Source organism: Lindgomyces ingoldianus (genome assembly GCF_010093535.1).
Source record: "Lindgomyces ingoldianus strain ATCC 200398 unplaced genomic scaffold BDR25scaffold_12, whole genome shotgun sequence".
NCBI lineage: Eukaryota > Fungi > Ascomycota > Dothideomycetes > Pleosporales > Lindgomycetaceae > Lindgomyces > Lindgomyces ingoldianus.
Genome location: NW_022985173.1, coordinates 210,582 through 225,565, shown reverse-complemented (window position 1 = coordinate 225,565; position 14,984 = coordinate 210,582). Strand labels below are relative to the sequence as shown.

At 53.6% G+C, this 14,984-nt stretch overlaps 6 protein-coding genes across 6 annotated transcripts; 4 read left to right on the top strand and 2 right to left on the bottom strand.

The window, feature by feature from the left end:
• The first annotated feature begins 52 nt into the window (after nt 1-52).
• Nucleotides 53-2,519, top strand: BDR25DRAFT_302785 (uncharacterized protein). Its single transcript, XM_033689876.1, has one exon. The coding sequence runs from the start codon at nt 536-538 to the stop codon at nt 2,354-2,356; it is 1,821 nt and encodes a 606-aa protein (XP_033548799.1). The 5' UTR covers nt 53-535; the 3' UTR covers nt 2,357-2,519.
• An 86-nt stretch (nt 2,520-2,605) lies between these two features.
• Nucleotides 2,606-3,753, top strand: BDR25DRAFT_302784 (eukaryotic translation initiation factor 3 subunit H). The gene has a single exon (XM_033689875.1). The coding sequence runs from the start codon at nt 2,654-2,656 to the stop codon at nt 3,746-3,748; it is 1,095 nt and encodes a 364-aa protein (XP_033548798.1). The 5' UTR covers nt 2,606-2,653; the 3' UTR covers nt 3,749-3,753.
• Nucleotides 3,754-3,894: 141 nt separating this feature from the next.
• BDR25DRAFT_302783 (uncharacterized protein) lies at nt 3,895-6,363 on the top strand. The gene is made up of 3 exons (XM_033689874.1): nt 3,895-5,179; nt 5,392-5,504; nt 5,611-6,363. The coding sequence occupies exons 1-3, from the start codon at nt 4,025-4,027 to the stop codon at nt 6,278-6,280; spliced, it is 1,938 nt and encodes a 645-aa protein (XP_033548797.1). The 5' UTR covers nt 3,895-4,024; the 3' UTR covers nt 6,281-6,363.
• A 265-nt stretch (nt 6,364-6,628) lies between these two features.
• Nucleotides 6,629-7,421, top strand: BDR25DRAFT_302781 (uncharacterized protein). Its single transcript, XM_033689873.1, has 2 exons — nt 6,629-6,924; nt 6,995-7,421. Exons 1-2 carry the CDS (start codon nt 6,820-6,822, stop codon nt 7,130-7,132), a joined length of 243 nt encoding a protein of 80 aa, XP_033548796.1. The 5' UTR covers nt 6,629-6,819; the 3' UTR covers nt 7,133-7,421.
• Nucleotides 7,422-7,861: 440 nt separating this feature from the next.
• Nucleotides 7,862-9,989, bottom strand: BDR25DRAFT_284279 (uncharacterized protein; the record flags this gene model as incomplete). Its single annotated transcript, XM_033688112.1, has 4 exons — nt 7,862-8,303; nt 9,012-9,358; nt 9,416-9,675; nt 9,805-9,989. 4 exons carry the CDS (start codon nt 9,987-9,989, stop codon nt 7,887-7,889), a joined length of 1,209 nt encoding a protein of 402 aa, XP_033548795.1. The 3' UTR covers nt 7,862-7,886.
• A 1,568-nt stretch (nt 9,990-11,557) lies between these two features.
• On the bottom strand, nt 11,558-14,940 carry BDR25DRAFT_221629 (RIC1-domain-containing protein; the record flags this gene model as incomplete). The annotated part of the gene is made up of 4 exons (XM_033685038.1): nt 11,558-12,337; nt 12,402-12,889; nt 12,941-13,208; nt 13,273-14,940. The coding sequence occupies 4 exons, from the start codon at nt 14,938-14,940 to the stop codon at nt 11,558-11,560; spliced, it is 3,204 nt and encodes a 1,067-aa protein (XP_033548794.1).
• Between the last annotated feature and the right edge of the window lie 44 nt (nt 14,941-14,984).

Below are 14,984 nucleotides of genomic sequence, written 5' to 3'. Positions count from 1 at the left end.
CATGTATTAGCTTACCTCCAAGGTTGCAGCTTTGGCATCGCGTGCTTTTTCACTCACCGCAGCTCTTCATCCAACCTTCACTTTTTTCACCTTCAGTCTTTTATCTTTCCTTCATCTTTTGTGTACTGATGTACGATTCCCTGCTTCTCTTGCCCTTCTTTGGAGCGTCTTGAACGGCATGGGAACCTCCTCGTATTCTTCCTGTGCTATGTAAGACAACCCCACAAGCAGAAACCTGGGGCTTGGTGAATCTAGCTGGACCGTCACCCATCGGAAACCTTTCGAAACTTCACAATACAAATGGCCGGTTTTGTGGGTCCTGTTCGCATTTCACAACGGCAACACGTCGCAACTAGGTGGTTCGAAACACCTGTTCCGATAAATGTGTTGGCAACAACAGGTTTAAATCCAAGGACTTCCAGTGGGAATCGAGCTTCGCTACGATATCAACACGGTTGAAAGCTATCTGAAAGCTCTCTAGGGCTGCTGCTTGTTTGATAGGGGTGGATTTCCGACATACTAACCGCAACCCAGAATGGATCCTTTTAGGTATCGTAAAGCGTACGAGGCTATGATCCATGTTAGCCAGCTGCTGGAAACACGCATCACCCAGGCCGCCGCTGATGACGGAGGAGATCCTGAGACCGGAGATGAGACTGGAACCGCTCTCTTTTCGGAGCACGATGATCCAGATAGCATGGAATGGACTCCTACTGGCGCTATGACTCCTCCTCCGGGGTGTAGACCCCCACCCATCGCATCGAAGAACCTGCGCCCTCTATTACCTGATAGCGGAGATGGTGGATATCAGCTCCAAGAAGGTACCGAAAACACCGTGCTTCTCCACAAGCTCCAAGAGGGAGTAATTATGGATGAGTGCATCGACAAACTGGTTCGTGATTTACCAGATATCTTGAGCTATGAGAACTCAACCACCTTTACACCGTCAACAATAGAGGTCCCAAAAGATTTCGGGCTGCAACTAAGTATCTCAATCAATCACCATCTTGCCCAGGTGGCAGACCGGAAGCTGTTGGAAAAATATCGCCGACTCTTGGGGCATAGGAAAGACTCCACAAAACGAAAATTTCCGAAGCTGGGGTTTGATCCTATTGACTTGATAAAAAAACAAGCCGTTACGTTTCCGAAAAACTCTCCTTCTCAAGTTTCCAACCTTGACAACGACATTCATCCCGTTTTTCGACCGGAAAATTTCCATGGGTGCTCAGATGCCATCTACGAGGCTCTAAGACCTGCTCTGCGCCTCAGCACCCTTCTCGTATTGTCTCGAGCCACATCCCTCTTCTGGCACACGCTGGTGTTTGGGAAGCGGGAGCGTGATCAGAAAACTTCTGATGAGTATGGCCAGCCATGCTTCCGCATTCGCGAGGACGTCTTATGGTCCCCGGAGAACGCAGCTGCTTTTAAGAGTTTCGTGGATGGGCAAGTAGATACCGTTCATTTCATGTTCCACCGAGATCCGCTACCGCCAGATCCTGCCTATGCATCGATGGGTCTTGTGGCCGACTACAAGAATGGGCTTCTGCGGAAGATGAACGGCAAATGCCACACTAGTCGAATCTGCCTTCATGCCGACTTTTACACAACCGCGAAGAAACTGAGCCTTTTGCAATATCCCGAGCCAGCTATGGTTCTGCGATTCAACCTCTTCTTAGCAGTTTGCATTGCCCACGAAATGGCACACTTTCTTGAAGTCTCTGGGCCTCACCACGATCGACCCCTTGGGCAGCCCGAAGTATTCTTCAATGATAACATGTGGACCGAATCAGGGATTGCTTTCGAGCTCAAAGTCTTTGGGGGAAGACTGCATCCCATATCGTCTCGAGTCGACTGTGGACTTGGGCTGGCAATTTTGAACTATCCTTTAAAGGAGATCTACGACAAGGAAGATAACATTTTATATACGCTACCAATGCAATATGTCACGAAAATGCAGCAGAAAGAGACGTGGGAGCAAGACTTCACCAACTCCGACTCGGCAATATTCCATGTTCCACGAACTGGATGTAGGTCTGTCGAGATCAATGGTACGAATTTGATGATGTGGGAAGATGAGAAGGACGCGGACATATCGGATTATATTGATGGGAAAGACACCATATTTCATCGAATGGATGACGGGCAAATCATCAGGAACCCCAGCTCGAATAATCGCAAGCCACCCAGACAGTCCCAAGTCCGCCGGTGGATTCCGTATGCACGGAAGAAGAATACACTAGAGACGGGCGCGTGTGTATCGAGGGATCTAGTAGAGGATGACACTGAGCCAGGACTAAGGGAAGAACAGCAGCAGCAACAAGGAGGGGAGAGCGACAGAGACGAGGAGATGTTATAAGCGGGTGCATGATGGCTTTTCAAGTGGCGTTTTGGGATTGTGGAGGAAGGGGTTAAGCATCTGCTGGAATTGCATGGCTGGTTGGACAGAATACCCTAGATTGCTGTTATCACATATACAAACATATTGGAGGCATGCCTAAGGTAGAGACGCTAGATACCGGAGCAATAACCCTAACACGTGACTTCTCGCTTAACCTGCGAATATCTTGGCAACCCAACCGAAATTCACGAACCTCCAAGTCTAACCTTTGGACCCGCCACGACGTCCCAAAGCGTGCCACCATTCTTCGACGCTATGGCTGATTTGCTGAAGGATTCCCCGCTTCGTGCGGTGCAGGTCGAAGCCCTGGTTGTCATGAAAATCATCAAGCACTCGGCGCAGGCGTTCCCCACAACGGCGACGGGCTCTCTTGTTGGCATGGACGTGAACAGCACCCTCCAAATCACAAACAGCTTCCCCTTCCCCACCGTCGACGTGCCTGCTGCGGATGGCCACCAGGACTCGGCGTCGAACCTAGCGGCTGCGGCCCCGCGCGCAAAATCGAACGCGGCATACCAGAACGAGATGATCAAGTTCCTGCGGGAGGTGAACGTGGACGCGAATAACGTCGGCTGGTACACGAGCACGAGCATGGGCAACTTCGTCAACGCGAACACGATCGAAAATCAGTTCTTCTACCAGAAGGAGCTCAACGAGCGGACGGTGGCGCTGGTGCACGACGTGAGCAGGAGTTCGCAGGGGAGCCTGAGCCTGCGCGCCTTCCGGCTGTCACCCGCGTTCATGGCGGCGTACAAGGAGGGCAAGTTCACCACCGAGAGCCTCCAGAAGAGCGGCCTCCGCTACCAGGACATTCTCGTCGAGCTGCCCTTGGCCATCCACAACTCGCACCTGCTCACCGCACTGCTCCACCAGCTGCCCTCCGATGCGCCCAAGGAGGAGCTTGCCTTCCCGCCCAATCTCGCCGCACTGCAACAGGACCCGAATACGCCGCAACCGCCCCTATATCCCAACTTCGACTCGCTCGACCTTTCCATCGACCCCTTCCTGGAGAAGACGTGTGACCTGCTCCTCGAGAGCATTGAGAACCACCACACGGAGCTCAACAACCATCAATACTACCAACGATCGCTTGGCCGAGAGCAGGCAAAGATCACGGCGTGGCAGCAGAAGAGGAAGGCGGAGAACGCGGCACGGGCTGCCGCGAAGCAGCCTCTGCTCCCAGAGGACGAGTGGCAGAGGCTCTTCAAGCTGCCTCAGGAGCCCAGCAGACTGGAGGTGCTGCTCAACTCACGGCAGGTGGAGCAGTATGCACGGCAGGTGGACGGCTTCACAGCCAGCGTGAGCACAAAGATGTTCGCTGTGAAGAGTAACTTGTTGCCGGGAGAGTAGGGTAGTACTCTGGGGGGGGGGGGTGGGTAGTAAGGTCTGGTGCGTCTTCTGCTTGGCATGGGCACGGCGTTGGTGGTGCTAGACGACGAATAAATAATGATTCTCCGCCCTTTGGATTGATTGTGACGTCTGACAAAGAACGTAATCATCACCCAAGATTGATGCTTGGACCCATTTTCTCAGAGAATTCGGAGCAGAGCCGTCCCTCACAAATCTAGGCTTGGCGCGCTGGAAGTCAGTCGTCGTCAGGGTTAAAGCAGCGACACAAGGACAGCCATGAATCAATCCGAGGTCGCGCTGCACCTGCAACCCGCCCTGCGCACTCTCCAGCCAGCAGAACTGCAGGCGCTGCACCAGTCGGCACCCGGCGCGCTGCACCACCACCTCCAGACGCTCGCCCCTAGCCTGCAGGGCCTGGAGGCCATCTCTCACGATGCCAGCGATGGCCTCTTTCAGCAGCCACGATACCACGTCGGCAACCCATTCGAGTCCGCGCAGACACCCGGACCGTACCAGCCCGTTGTGTCCAGTGGCTACCAGCACGACCATGGGTCAAATCGCTTCAGCTTGATCGCAGCAGCACCGGCCCAACAGCACCAGCACCAGCGCCTGCGAGCGCCGCCCCCTCCTCCACCCCCCGCTCCTCCTCCTCCTCCACCACCACCGTTGCCTGCTGCGATCCCTCGAGTCCCGCCGCAGATACAGGCCGCGGGCTTAGAGCCGCAGACCGAGTTTGCGCAGGCCCTCGAGCCCGACGACCCGCCCGTCACAAGGCAGTTCGAGGGGTTGAAGCTGATCGCAGCGCCCCCGAACCTGGACGAGTGGCGGGCCAAGCTGTTCCACGTCGACGATACCATCACGCTGACCGAGAACGAGTTTCAAACCTACTTCCCCCACATTGACAACGTTTACTCCCACCGCTCGACCCAGCGGCACAAGCGCAAGCGTTTTGTCTCCCACTACTGGGACTGCCGCCTCAAAGGCCGCCCGCCCGGCACTAAGAAGTCTACAGACCCCGACAAGAAGAAGCGCAAGCGTGTGGCGCGAGAAAGAGACTTGTGCGACGTGAAGATCAAGATCACCGAGTACTTTGATGGCGCCGAGCTCACGGAGCAGACGGGCCAGCAGCCCCCCGTGGACACCCTGCATGCAACTGCCTTCTTCCCCCAGTCACAGGCATCAGCCCCGGCACAGGTGAGCCCGTGGGGTATATCCACCATTGCTCCGCCCCTGGCACTGAATCAGTCTGCACCCGCGCCACCAGGCAAGAAGTTCTACACCATCCAGCGAGTCAATGGCAACGGGGGAAATGGAAAAGGCGACGGGGTGGCTGGTCCACACAAGCATACTCTTGACGAGAGTGACAGAGTGAAGAAGAACAGTGTCATTAGGTGGGTGATGAAGGGTGAAAAGGACAAAAAGAAGGTGCAGGTATGTTCGCTCACTATTTTCTTGCGACGACTACAAACATGCCTGTGGCTGCACCTTTGCTCCACTATGCGCGGATCACGTCATAATCTAGATGCGGAGATTCACGGGACTTTGCGGGGTCCCCTCGTCGCACGGCCGGCACCGATACCCCCATTCCCTTGCGTCTTTTCTTTTTTTCCATCTTGTGCTTCAAGATGACTGACGCAAATCAGGGCGGTGCCCCCCAAAGGAAAACCTACCACAAGAGAGCCACCGGAAATGCTCTCGTCACGGTTAAAAACCACTCTAAAGAAGATGACTTGAAGCTATTTGGCAGTTGCTTCTGGTATGTACTCATTTCTCTATTGTTGACAATCCCTATTCAGACATGCTCCTTTGTGACATGACGTCAATTGACTGTCTTGCTGTCAACTAACCCATCCCTGCTCTAGTCCTTTCGTGCAGAGGGTCTGGATATCGCTCGAATTCAAAAGCCTCCCTTATCAATACATCGAAGTTGACCCATACAAGAAACCACAATCTTTACTGGAGATCAATCCAAGAGGCCTAGTCCCAGCAATCCGCCATGGCCCCACCTGGTCCACACACGAGTCTACTGTAATAATGGAGTACTTTGAGGATCTTGGAACAGGACCCGCTTTGCTTCCTCCTGATCCCCAAGCACGCGCTACCTGTAGACTCTGGACCGATCATATCAACCGGCTCATTGTTCCGTGCTTCTACCGCCTTCTCCAGGCCCAGGACTCCGGCGATCAGGTAAACCACGCAACGGAGCTCCGCAACGAGATCAGCAAGCTCGTTGATGCCGCCGATCCTGAAGGTCCCTTCTTCTTTGGTCGCACACTGGGCTTCGTGGACGTGCAGATTGCCCCGTGGGTGCTTAGGTTACGGCGGGTGTTGGGCCCATACAGAGGTTGGCCAGAGCCCGAGGAAGGAACTAGATGGGCTAGATGGACAAGTGCGATTGAAGCGGAGCCGAGCGTCAAGAGTACAACGAGCGACGAGGGTCTGTATTGGGATAGTTACGAGCGGTATGCGGAGAATCGGCCGAATACAAGCCAGCTTGCTGATGCGGTGAATTCGGGAAGAGGGCTGCCGTAGGCTGCTCTAAGACGAGGGTCATGGAGAGTACAGAAAGTCGATTGAATTGTGGTAAATGAGAGTGTATTCTAGATTGTACGACGGTGGTATCAATGAAACTTGAGCAGAAACAGACCGCGCAACTATAGTCCACATTCATTTGTAACTTGGTCTACTGGGCGAACTGACATTTCTCTCTTTCACTCTCTCTGTCTTGCTATCCGCTTAAGTCGCTCTGGCAGGAAGGCGAAGTGAAGATACCCCACCATCCGATCATCCCCTCTCAACAGCGAAAGTGCTGACGTCACAGTTGGCCACGCCACGCACCATCATATGACCAACCGCACAACTAATTGGCGGGAACAGTTGCACCAACAACCAAGAAATTCTTGTGAAGCCGGTATAAATACTTGATTGCACCGCCTGAACCATCTTCCTCCCATCACAACTAGCAAACAATCCACACAACGACTAACCCCCTACGGCTCAGACCGTATTTCCAGAAATTCAAGCAACATCCCCCTGCTATACGGACATATACCCAACCGAACATCCCCAAGATGCCTCTCGTTGTCCCGGGAATCCAATCCAAAGATGGATCTTCGAGCGAAGACTGGTCAAACAAGCTGATGGGCAAGAAGTTGGGCGATGCTCATGACAATATGGTATATTCCCCTCCCCCTTCTCTCAGTCCTCTTGTGCGTGTGCGTGTGTGTGGGGGACTAAGAGTGGTAGACGTTCGCGAAACAAGATCTTCCAAAAGAACACCGCGTTCTGAAGCCTGATAGTATGAGCACCATGGATTTCAAGCCCGATCGTTTGAACATTCACGTCGGCGAAGATGGCACCGTCACGAATGTTAAGTATGGATAGATTACGATAGGCTAGGCTTTGGAGTTAGGGCATTGAAGATCAAAGGGATTTCAGGTTTCTTGGATAGGTGAAATGCGTAGCGATCCCGTCCACCTTTGGATGGCTCACTTAACGGGGCAAGCAGTGATCTATGAAGTTACGACTTGCATTGCAAATATTTCGCATCGCTTGAGGTGTCTATTAAAATATGAGTGGTTGAATTAAATCCTAAGTGTCAAATTTTGGGCAAGAGCGGCTTCTTTCCTAGACGCCCAACTCAGGTATCCTTGAGGCCGAATCTTAATAGTATCCAGAACTCCTTAGAACTCCACTCCCAATCATCTTACAGTAAGCTCCCCAAGTATAGTAGCAAAGACAGACAGACCGAGATTAGCAAAGGTCAACAAACATTAATGAAGTAGAAAGGCAAGTACGGAAGCGAAAGGAGACCAGGCTTGGAACAAGCCGAGAGCAAAACGTTGAACCTAACCACCGAACCAGCTTGGCACAGTCGCACCTTAACCGTAGATCTCGTATCTCATCCTCAGCTCTCTCTAGAGCCCCGAGGCGATAACATGCCATGATTCATGAAAATCCAGCCTTACTCAGCCCTATGTGTGCACGGATCGTACCTCCCCCAGATCGACGTGTGGCGGCGATTCCACGGCCCCAGACATTTTCTTCCGAAGTTTGCCACGCTGAAAAGAGCTTGATCCAACATCATTTGACCATACGCCTATCATGGAACCTTTAGTATTCATAGCAAAGCGTTGAATTACAACCTCCTCTTCTTCCCACTGATCGGTGCTTTAGTCCCCACAGCCTTCGCACCAGCACCAGTGTCCTTTACACCCTCTCTTCTGGTAATAGCCTCGTTTCCACTTCGGAATCCGACCCCTTCAATTACTTCGCCCATCTTCAATAGGGTACAATGTACCGCCTCAGGATGCTCAAAGCAGAGCACAATACTACACCTAACCGCAAGTGCCGAAAACCATTTCTTGACAACTTTGTCTGACTTGTGACTTGTAGCTCCAGCTACTAGACCGATCCACAAAAGCACACCCGCCATGTCGGACCAGCAGTCTGAGAGGTCCGATGAGTCAATTGCGGTTTTAAGAGAGATAAGGAGCGCGGATGGCCCCGCAGGGTTTGGTGTGGGAGCGGGTGGAAAGAACAGGTTACTGAGATTCTCGGACGATGAAGATGGAGTTAGTGCGGAGGAAAGGGGGGGTTTTTGGTTGTTTAGGGGGAAGAAGTTAGAGGGAGTAGTGTTTGAGAATGATGGACTAGTTACGTAGGAAGGCGACGTTGAGAAGTTGGTCACTGGAGAATCGTGTCGGAAGGTAGTTATTGGTGAGACGTGTGATGGAGATGGGGCGCAGGAGCTCGGAGCCGGGGTGTAGAGTGGTGGTGGGGCTGCGTATTTGAGCGCTTCGGAAAGTGGGATGCGCTTTATGATTGCAGTTGCTTGGAGTATAGATGCGATGCGAACGGCTTCGTACGTCCAGTCGCTCGGAGTGAGAACATTATCTTTGGCGAGCTCAGATACTGGTTGGTATTGTGTTGTGATTTTTTTGTACAAGTTCTTGAGGGTTTGCTCATTCTGTCGGCTCTTTGCCGTTTCATTCAAAAAAAACTCAGTCATCATGCGGATTTGGGTCAGGATATCCATTGTCCGCGAAGAACATCTCTGGGACCGGTTCTGCGACCTCTTAATCGTGACATAGTCATCGCGCGGGCAGAAAATTGGGGACTCGGGGATCGTCGCCGTAGGCTGGTAGGTTTTCACTGGGTAAGATGTACAGAAGTCGGCGTACATGGCGCGGGGCTTCTCTTCACGAAGGATGGCGGATTCGAGAGATAACCAGGATAACGTCGAAGCCAATCGCCCGTTGACACCAAGTTGACGGAGGCCTCCCCTCAGATTCACCATCTTTTCAATGCCCCCCTCATGGTATCCGAGGGCGCCCTTTTCCCCTGCAATTATTTCACTGCAGATGAGCTGAGTGAGGGCGATGATGTTGAAATCACTAACGCATTGCTCCCGATCGAGAATGTTGCGGCCTATGAGATGGATGACTTCCTGGCGCAGCGCTAGAGTCTGGAAACTTTCGGCCGATCTGCTGCTTATGGCATCGTGGTGGGCAGATGCTATGCACAGGGTGCTCAGAAATGCGTGTGGCGATTTGACCAGCGTTGGAATCCAATGCCGGCCCATTGCTCTAGTCCCGAAGAATCGAGAGCCTGGGGGGGGGGGGGGGGTTGGTTAGCGAAGGTGGACGAGTATGACGGAGCACATACAATGAAATTTGAGTTCCTCCACCGAAACGCCTGGGTGCTGCGGTTGGTGCATCGTTTTGAACGGATCCAAGGGCTTGCCGATGGAAGGGAAGACTTGAAAGACTGGTGACTGGAAGGCAGCCACGGGGTTCTTGTCGTACATCAATCGACCGGGCCGCATTCCCTCGACCATGGGCGCCGAGGGAAGGACCACGTCGATGGATGGGGGAAGGCGTGTGATCTGAGCCTTGGAGGTGGGCATCAATTGCAGGTTGGCATTGCTAGAAGCTGGTGACCGAATGGGGGACGAAGGCCGCCTGCTAGGCCTCTTCACCCACCGCAAATTGCGCAAGGCGTCGTTGTTGGCGATGGTGTCGTCTTGCTGGTCACTCCCAATGCTGGCCCGTGACCTTGTGGAATCCTCGCTATTCAACCTCGTCCTCTGGACGGAGGGCCTCGACTTCTTTTCCTTTTCGAGGTAGCTTCCCATGGCGCGCTTGCGGACGGTAGTCATGACGACTTTGTCCTTGAAGTCGTCGGGCTTGCTGCCCGTGATGAAGGTGAAGTCATGGCTCTCATTGGCGGAGGGGCTCATTGATGTCCGTAACGGCGGTCGGGCGGTTGTGGGATTGTTAGTAGTGGGAGTGGGATACTGGCAGGACACCATGGAGGCCCACTGCGCGGTCGAATCAGAGCCAGAGTCAGTGGATGCGGGCGACAAAGCGGAGGTCGCTGCACGCAGACGGTGGTGGTCAGAGGAAAAGAGGGCGGGGGGGGTGCTGTATGGCGGGGGAGCGGACATCATTTTCGTGACAGCAGCAGTCGGCGACTTTTCAAAGGATGTGTGGATAGTGTGGACGGCGGAGAGCGGCGCTGGATGATGTGGACGTGTGCACCATACCTCGTCAGCCCTTGCTATTAGAGTAGTAACTAGAGTAGCTAGAGTAACTGCGACAATGGTGAGGTTGAGTTCTGATGCGTGGTGGTCGTGGCCGCCAGCAACGGGCATGGGTCGCGAGGAGTATTAAAGTGCCTGGCGGCCTCCTTGTGATGCATGGATGGATTCAAAGCCCACGGCAGATGCCAGCGGCGGCGCTCGATTGACGACGGGATCCATCGTATCGCAGTGCATGCTGCAGCCACGTCCCCTGTCCCGGTCCTGGCCCTGTGAGAGGGCAGTGTGGTGCCGTTGGGATGGGGCTCAGACAAGCGGTCACAGCAACCGTCGGCAGCGAGGCGCAGGCACATACTCAATCTGCACTAGGCCTGAAAGGCAAATGGGCATCACTCCCAAACTTCGTACGAGGGCGTTTCCACGGCTCTCATCTCTCGCAAAGACGGAGTCAGGGCAATAACTGCTGGCCGGCGCGGAGACGCCATGGTATGCTTTCTCGCCTCACAAATGCTCCATCGCTGCTGGCAACCGAAGGGCAGAAACAACGTCGTCTCCGTCACGTGCAGGCTTACAGCTCAACCCGCCCAAAAGCAATGCCGACCTTGCCAGACCGCTTTGATGAACATGAGGAATTTATTGCCCAGACTCTTCTTCTTCGCCAGTTCCCCGGTTGCTCCAATCACCACCCCAGCCAAGCGGGGACAAAGCAAAACATGCTCGCCTCGCCAATCACCGCAACACCGCCTTGGATGTGCATGAGCTGAAGCCAAGCTTCTCTCTCTCCATCTCTTCCGCTCTTTTGGTTCCCGCGTCGCACTAGCAGTTAGCGCTCTCCGGCCTGCCAGCCCTATCGGAATGCTCCCCACGCTATCTTCCAGAACAAAAAAGCAATTCTCCATCACCAGAGTCGAATACTCAAACAACACGTCAACCTTTGGAATGTATCACCTATGGCGTATGATTCTCACTAGGTGTGACACCTCTCCATGCTAATGCCGACAGTGCGCATCCCCCGCAAAGGCTGTCCGACGTCAGTACCCAGGTAGCGACCGCAGAAAGCAAACAGTGAAGCAAAGAGGGGCTTTGCTGCGTGCGCTGCCTGTGATGGTACCAGATGGGCAGGAGGGGATTGCATATTTCTCTCCTCTGTTAATCCTTCCTGATCTGTCTTGCCTTCGGATTGGCCTATCGCGCATCTCTCTCGATAGCTTCTCCATTGCAGTTGATGGTAAATCAAATCCTGAGCGCAGGATGATTATAGGGTACTATTAGGTGACACTCGCGCTGCTTCCCTCCCTAAAATAATCCCCCTCCTCCACACCCGTACTCGTTGGACTACGGTTACTGCCTCCACTGCTCCTGCTCACACTCCTCGAACCTGTCGAAAATTCGATGCCCATGCCAACTCCTCTCCCATTGGTATTACTACTTCTTCCGCGCAGAGGTACACCTAGCCTACCCGAATTAAACGAGAAGTGAGGCTGCAATTCTGGTTTAGCTGCTGACGGGCTTCTCAGCTCCACCAACTCCAACGTCTGCCGGAGCGTCGCTCCAGACTCATCCAGCGCCATCAGGAATCGCGATAGTTCTTTACAGAGATCCCAATCCTGCTCTTCTTTTGCGCGCTGTAGCAGTCTCACCACTTCATCGCCCGTTGAACTGAGTTCCTCGAATGTGTGAAGAACAAGAAGATATCCTCCCGCAGTCTTTAGGCTCCCTTTCTGCAACGATTCTTCGAACAGTTCCTGAGGGGGGGGCAGATTTGAGAATAGCGTTCGCCATAGCCGCACTTCGGTCTTGCGCGTACACTGTACGACAATATCAAGATACTGCGGAAATGAGCTTAAAAATGACAGCACGCTCGGTAAAAGCGCTTGCTCCGGCGGCGGCGCTGTGTCCACCTCTTCGTCTAGAACTTCATGTAGTAAGATTTCTAAAGCATGAGGCAAATACTGCAGATGCTGGTAATGGTGGCTCAAGTGCAGTGCTGCTGGTGAATTGTATTGCGCCAAATGGTAGCGCAGCAATGCAGGAAGGAAGAGGTGAGTCTGCATGAGAATTAGCCACACAGAATTAATTAATCGATTGGCTGTGATTCGGCCCCCAACATACCCTTGTTCCGAATCGTAGGTAGGCGAAGCTGGTGTCTCTCCGCTGTACCAGTTCTGATTCGACGCCAAAAACGATACCCTTGTTGATGAGTACGGAAAGCGGATAGAAGTCGACAGGAATCTTGACGGGCGTGGGCAGTTCCCGACCGAGTTCGATTGATGCCGAGGATAAGACGTCTTGCATGTCAATCCATACCCGTACGTCACGACCATCGAAAAACCAAAGCGAGTCGCGGAGATCGTGCCCATTCAAATCGTTGATCGCCAGCCCTACAGAGGGACTCGGCGGCAAGGAATCTTCGTGCGTTTCTAGGGCGAATGCAGGATGATCGCGCATGAGCGCATACGTCTCCACATTCTGTGCGATGATGCGCATCTCGTACTTAAGCTCTCCGCCTTCGGTTGTCGTTGGCTGGAGCAACACGAGCTTGCCATCGACTAGAAACAATATGGTAGCAACCGCAACATCTTGCGAGGGATCGCCATTGTCTGTCATAATAGTCAGCCCTTCCTAAGGACCGAGTTTCTATAGGCACGTACGAATCTGATCCTCAGGCAGTATCCAACTCAACGCTCGGACACGAGGGGGTGCGCGGATGATGCCGTGCAAAGCAATCTGCCCAACCTGAACCAATTTTACGGTGGCGTCGGACACACTAATAATGTAGTGATATAGGATGTTGTCGTACGTGTAGACAAGGAGTGAGTCTTCTCCAGACAGGGCAATCAGGACAATAGGAGCGGGTAATTGCTGGGTATGCATGACATGGTCGTTGTCTAAAGTCAGTTCACGGGAATATATCCGAATCTAGAAAATGTGAAGTCAATACATAATTACAAGGCTTCTCTTCCATGGGATTGAGAATGCTCACCTCGTGAGAGTCGTGTGATTCAATGGCCGCTATCAAAACATGCTGGAACCAACACATGCCTCCACGCAGGGTGAATTCACTTTCCATAAATGGGTCGTCGAATGTTTTCCATCTGCCGCTGTTGACACTGTAATGAGCGAGACCTCGTCTACCCGCAACGGCGACATATCTTCCGTCAGATGAAATGGCTGCACTCCGAATCGGCCATTGATCTACCAGGTAATGGGCGGGGACTTGGACATGGTGCCACAGAGACACATCTGCTGAGATGGTGGTAAGGTCAGGCAAATCATAACCGCGGTAAATCATGAATCCAGAGCTGGTCTGCATCAGCGACCGTGAGACATTGGAGGAAGAGAAGCATCCAGTGATGGCACTGCGAGCCATCTCAAGCAAGAATAGACGATTATCGTGGTTGCTGAGAAGGAGGAGCTCAGCTCCACCACCAATCCAAAAGCCATCCCGTACGCCAAGGAGCCATCCTTCCTCATTCGTTTTTGACAGGGAGCGGTCTGTAGCGTAGCTGGTTGCACCAGGCTTACCATAGACACTCCACATGGCCCACCCGTGCTCGTAGCCTGCGAAAAGACAATATCCGTCCGGGGAGTAGGTTAATACTGACAGTCTCCCTGGAGTTGAGACATTGGGGCGTAGTTTGTGTGATAAAGGTATGTTGCCAGTGTAGTCCCGCGCTGTGTACACGCATATATCGCCATTAGCACATCCAACGGCGAGCAATGAAAACCTCGCGTTGATGGCAGCTTTGACACCGTACTCGACCTCAGTCCGCGGGATGTGGTAGCCGTGGCCTTTGAAAAGATTATGGTGCGGTTTCCCTTCCTGAAGGGTGTTGGGGGGCAGGCGTTGAACCGCGAAAGCTTTGCCGTCTCCCGTAATCCAGGTCGACAGGTTCATGGGGCGATCATGGATCATGTCAATGATTGTCGTCTTTTTCCCCAGCCAAGTCATCCGACTAATCAGCTCGGTGCTCGTTTGGCTGCCGTTGCTGTCGGGGGCCCAGCGAATGCACTGGATTGCTGCGGGCTTTTCCGTCGCAACGATGAGCTCGTCGTCCAGGGCCAATGCTCGCGCGATGCCAGCGTCGACGCGGATGACCATGCGGAAACGGAGACTGAGCTCCTTGATTCCGCTGCCTTCGCCGGGCCCCGCATTTGTGTCGTGCTGGCGCTGGATCTTGAAGCCTGCGACCCCACTCTGCCGTCTCGAATGCCCTCCTCCGATAGTGTTTGCAAACTGCGTCTTGTAGACGCGAGACGTGGGGTCGGTCGCGAGGGAATACGTGATGAGAAAGCCGAGCGACGTTTGTACGACGAAGATCTGGGAGTCTGGGCGGAGCAGGATATTAACATTGGGGCCGTATGTCTTCAAGGACTGGTCGGAGCGCAGGACCGAGGCAAGGACGGCCGTTGGCTTGGTCTGCCATATCGTTAGGGTCGAACGCGTGATGGTAGCAAACATGTGCCCGCTGCGCGTCACTTTGATGCCAATCATCTCTCCCGACACATCATCCTCGGAGGTTTCATCGCTCTCTCCTCCATGAGGCTCCTGGTCGGGCTGGACGCCGTCGTCCGACGTCTGAGGACTGCCGGGGCGCGTCTGCTTGGTGGCGGCGAAGACAGAGGGCGAGCAGATGGGCCAATACGTCATGGCTCTCTATCTCAATTGATGGCTGCATTTGGGCGGGCCCATCT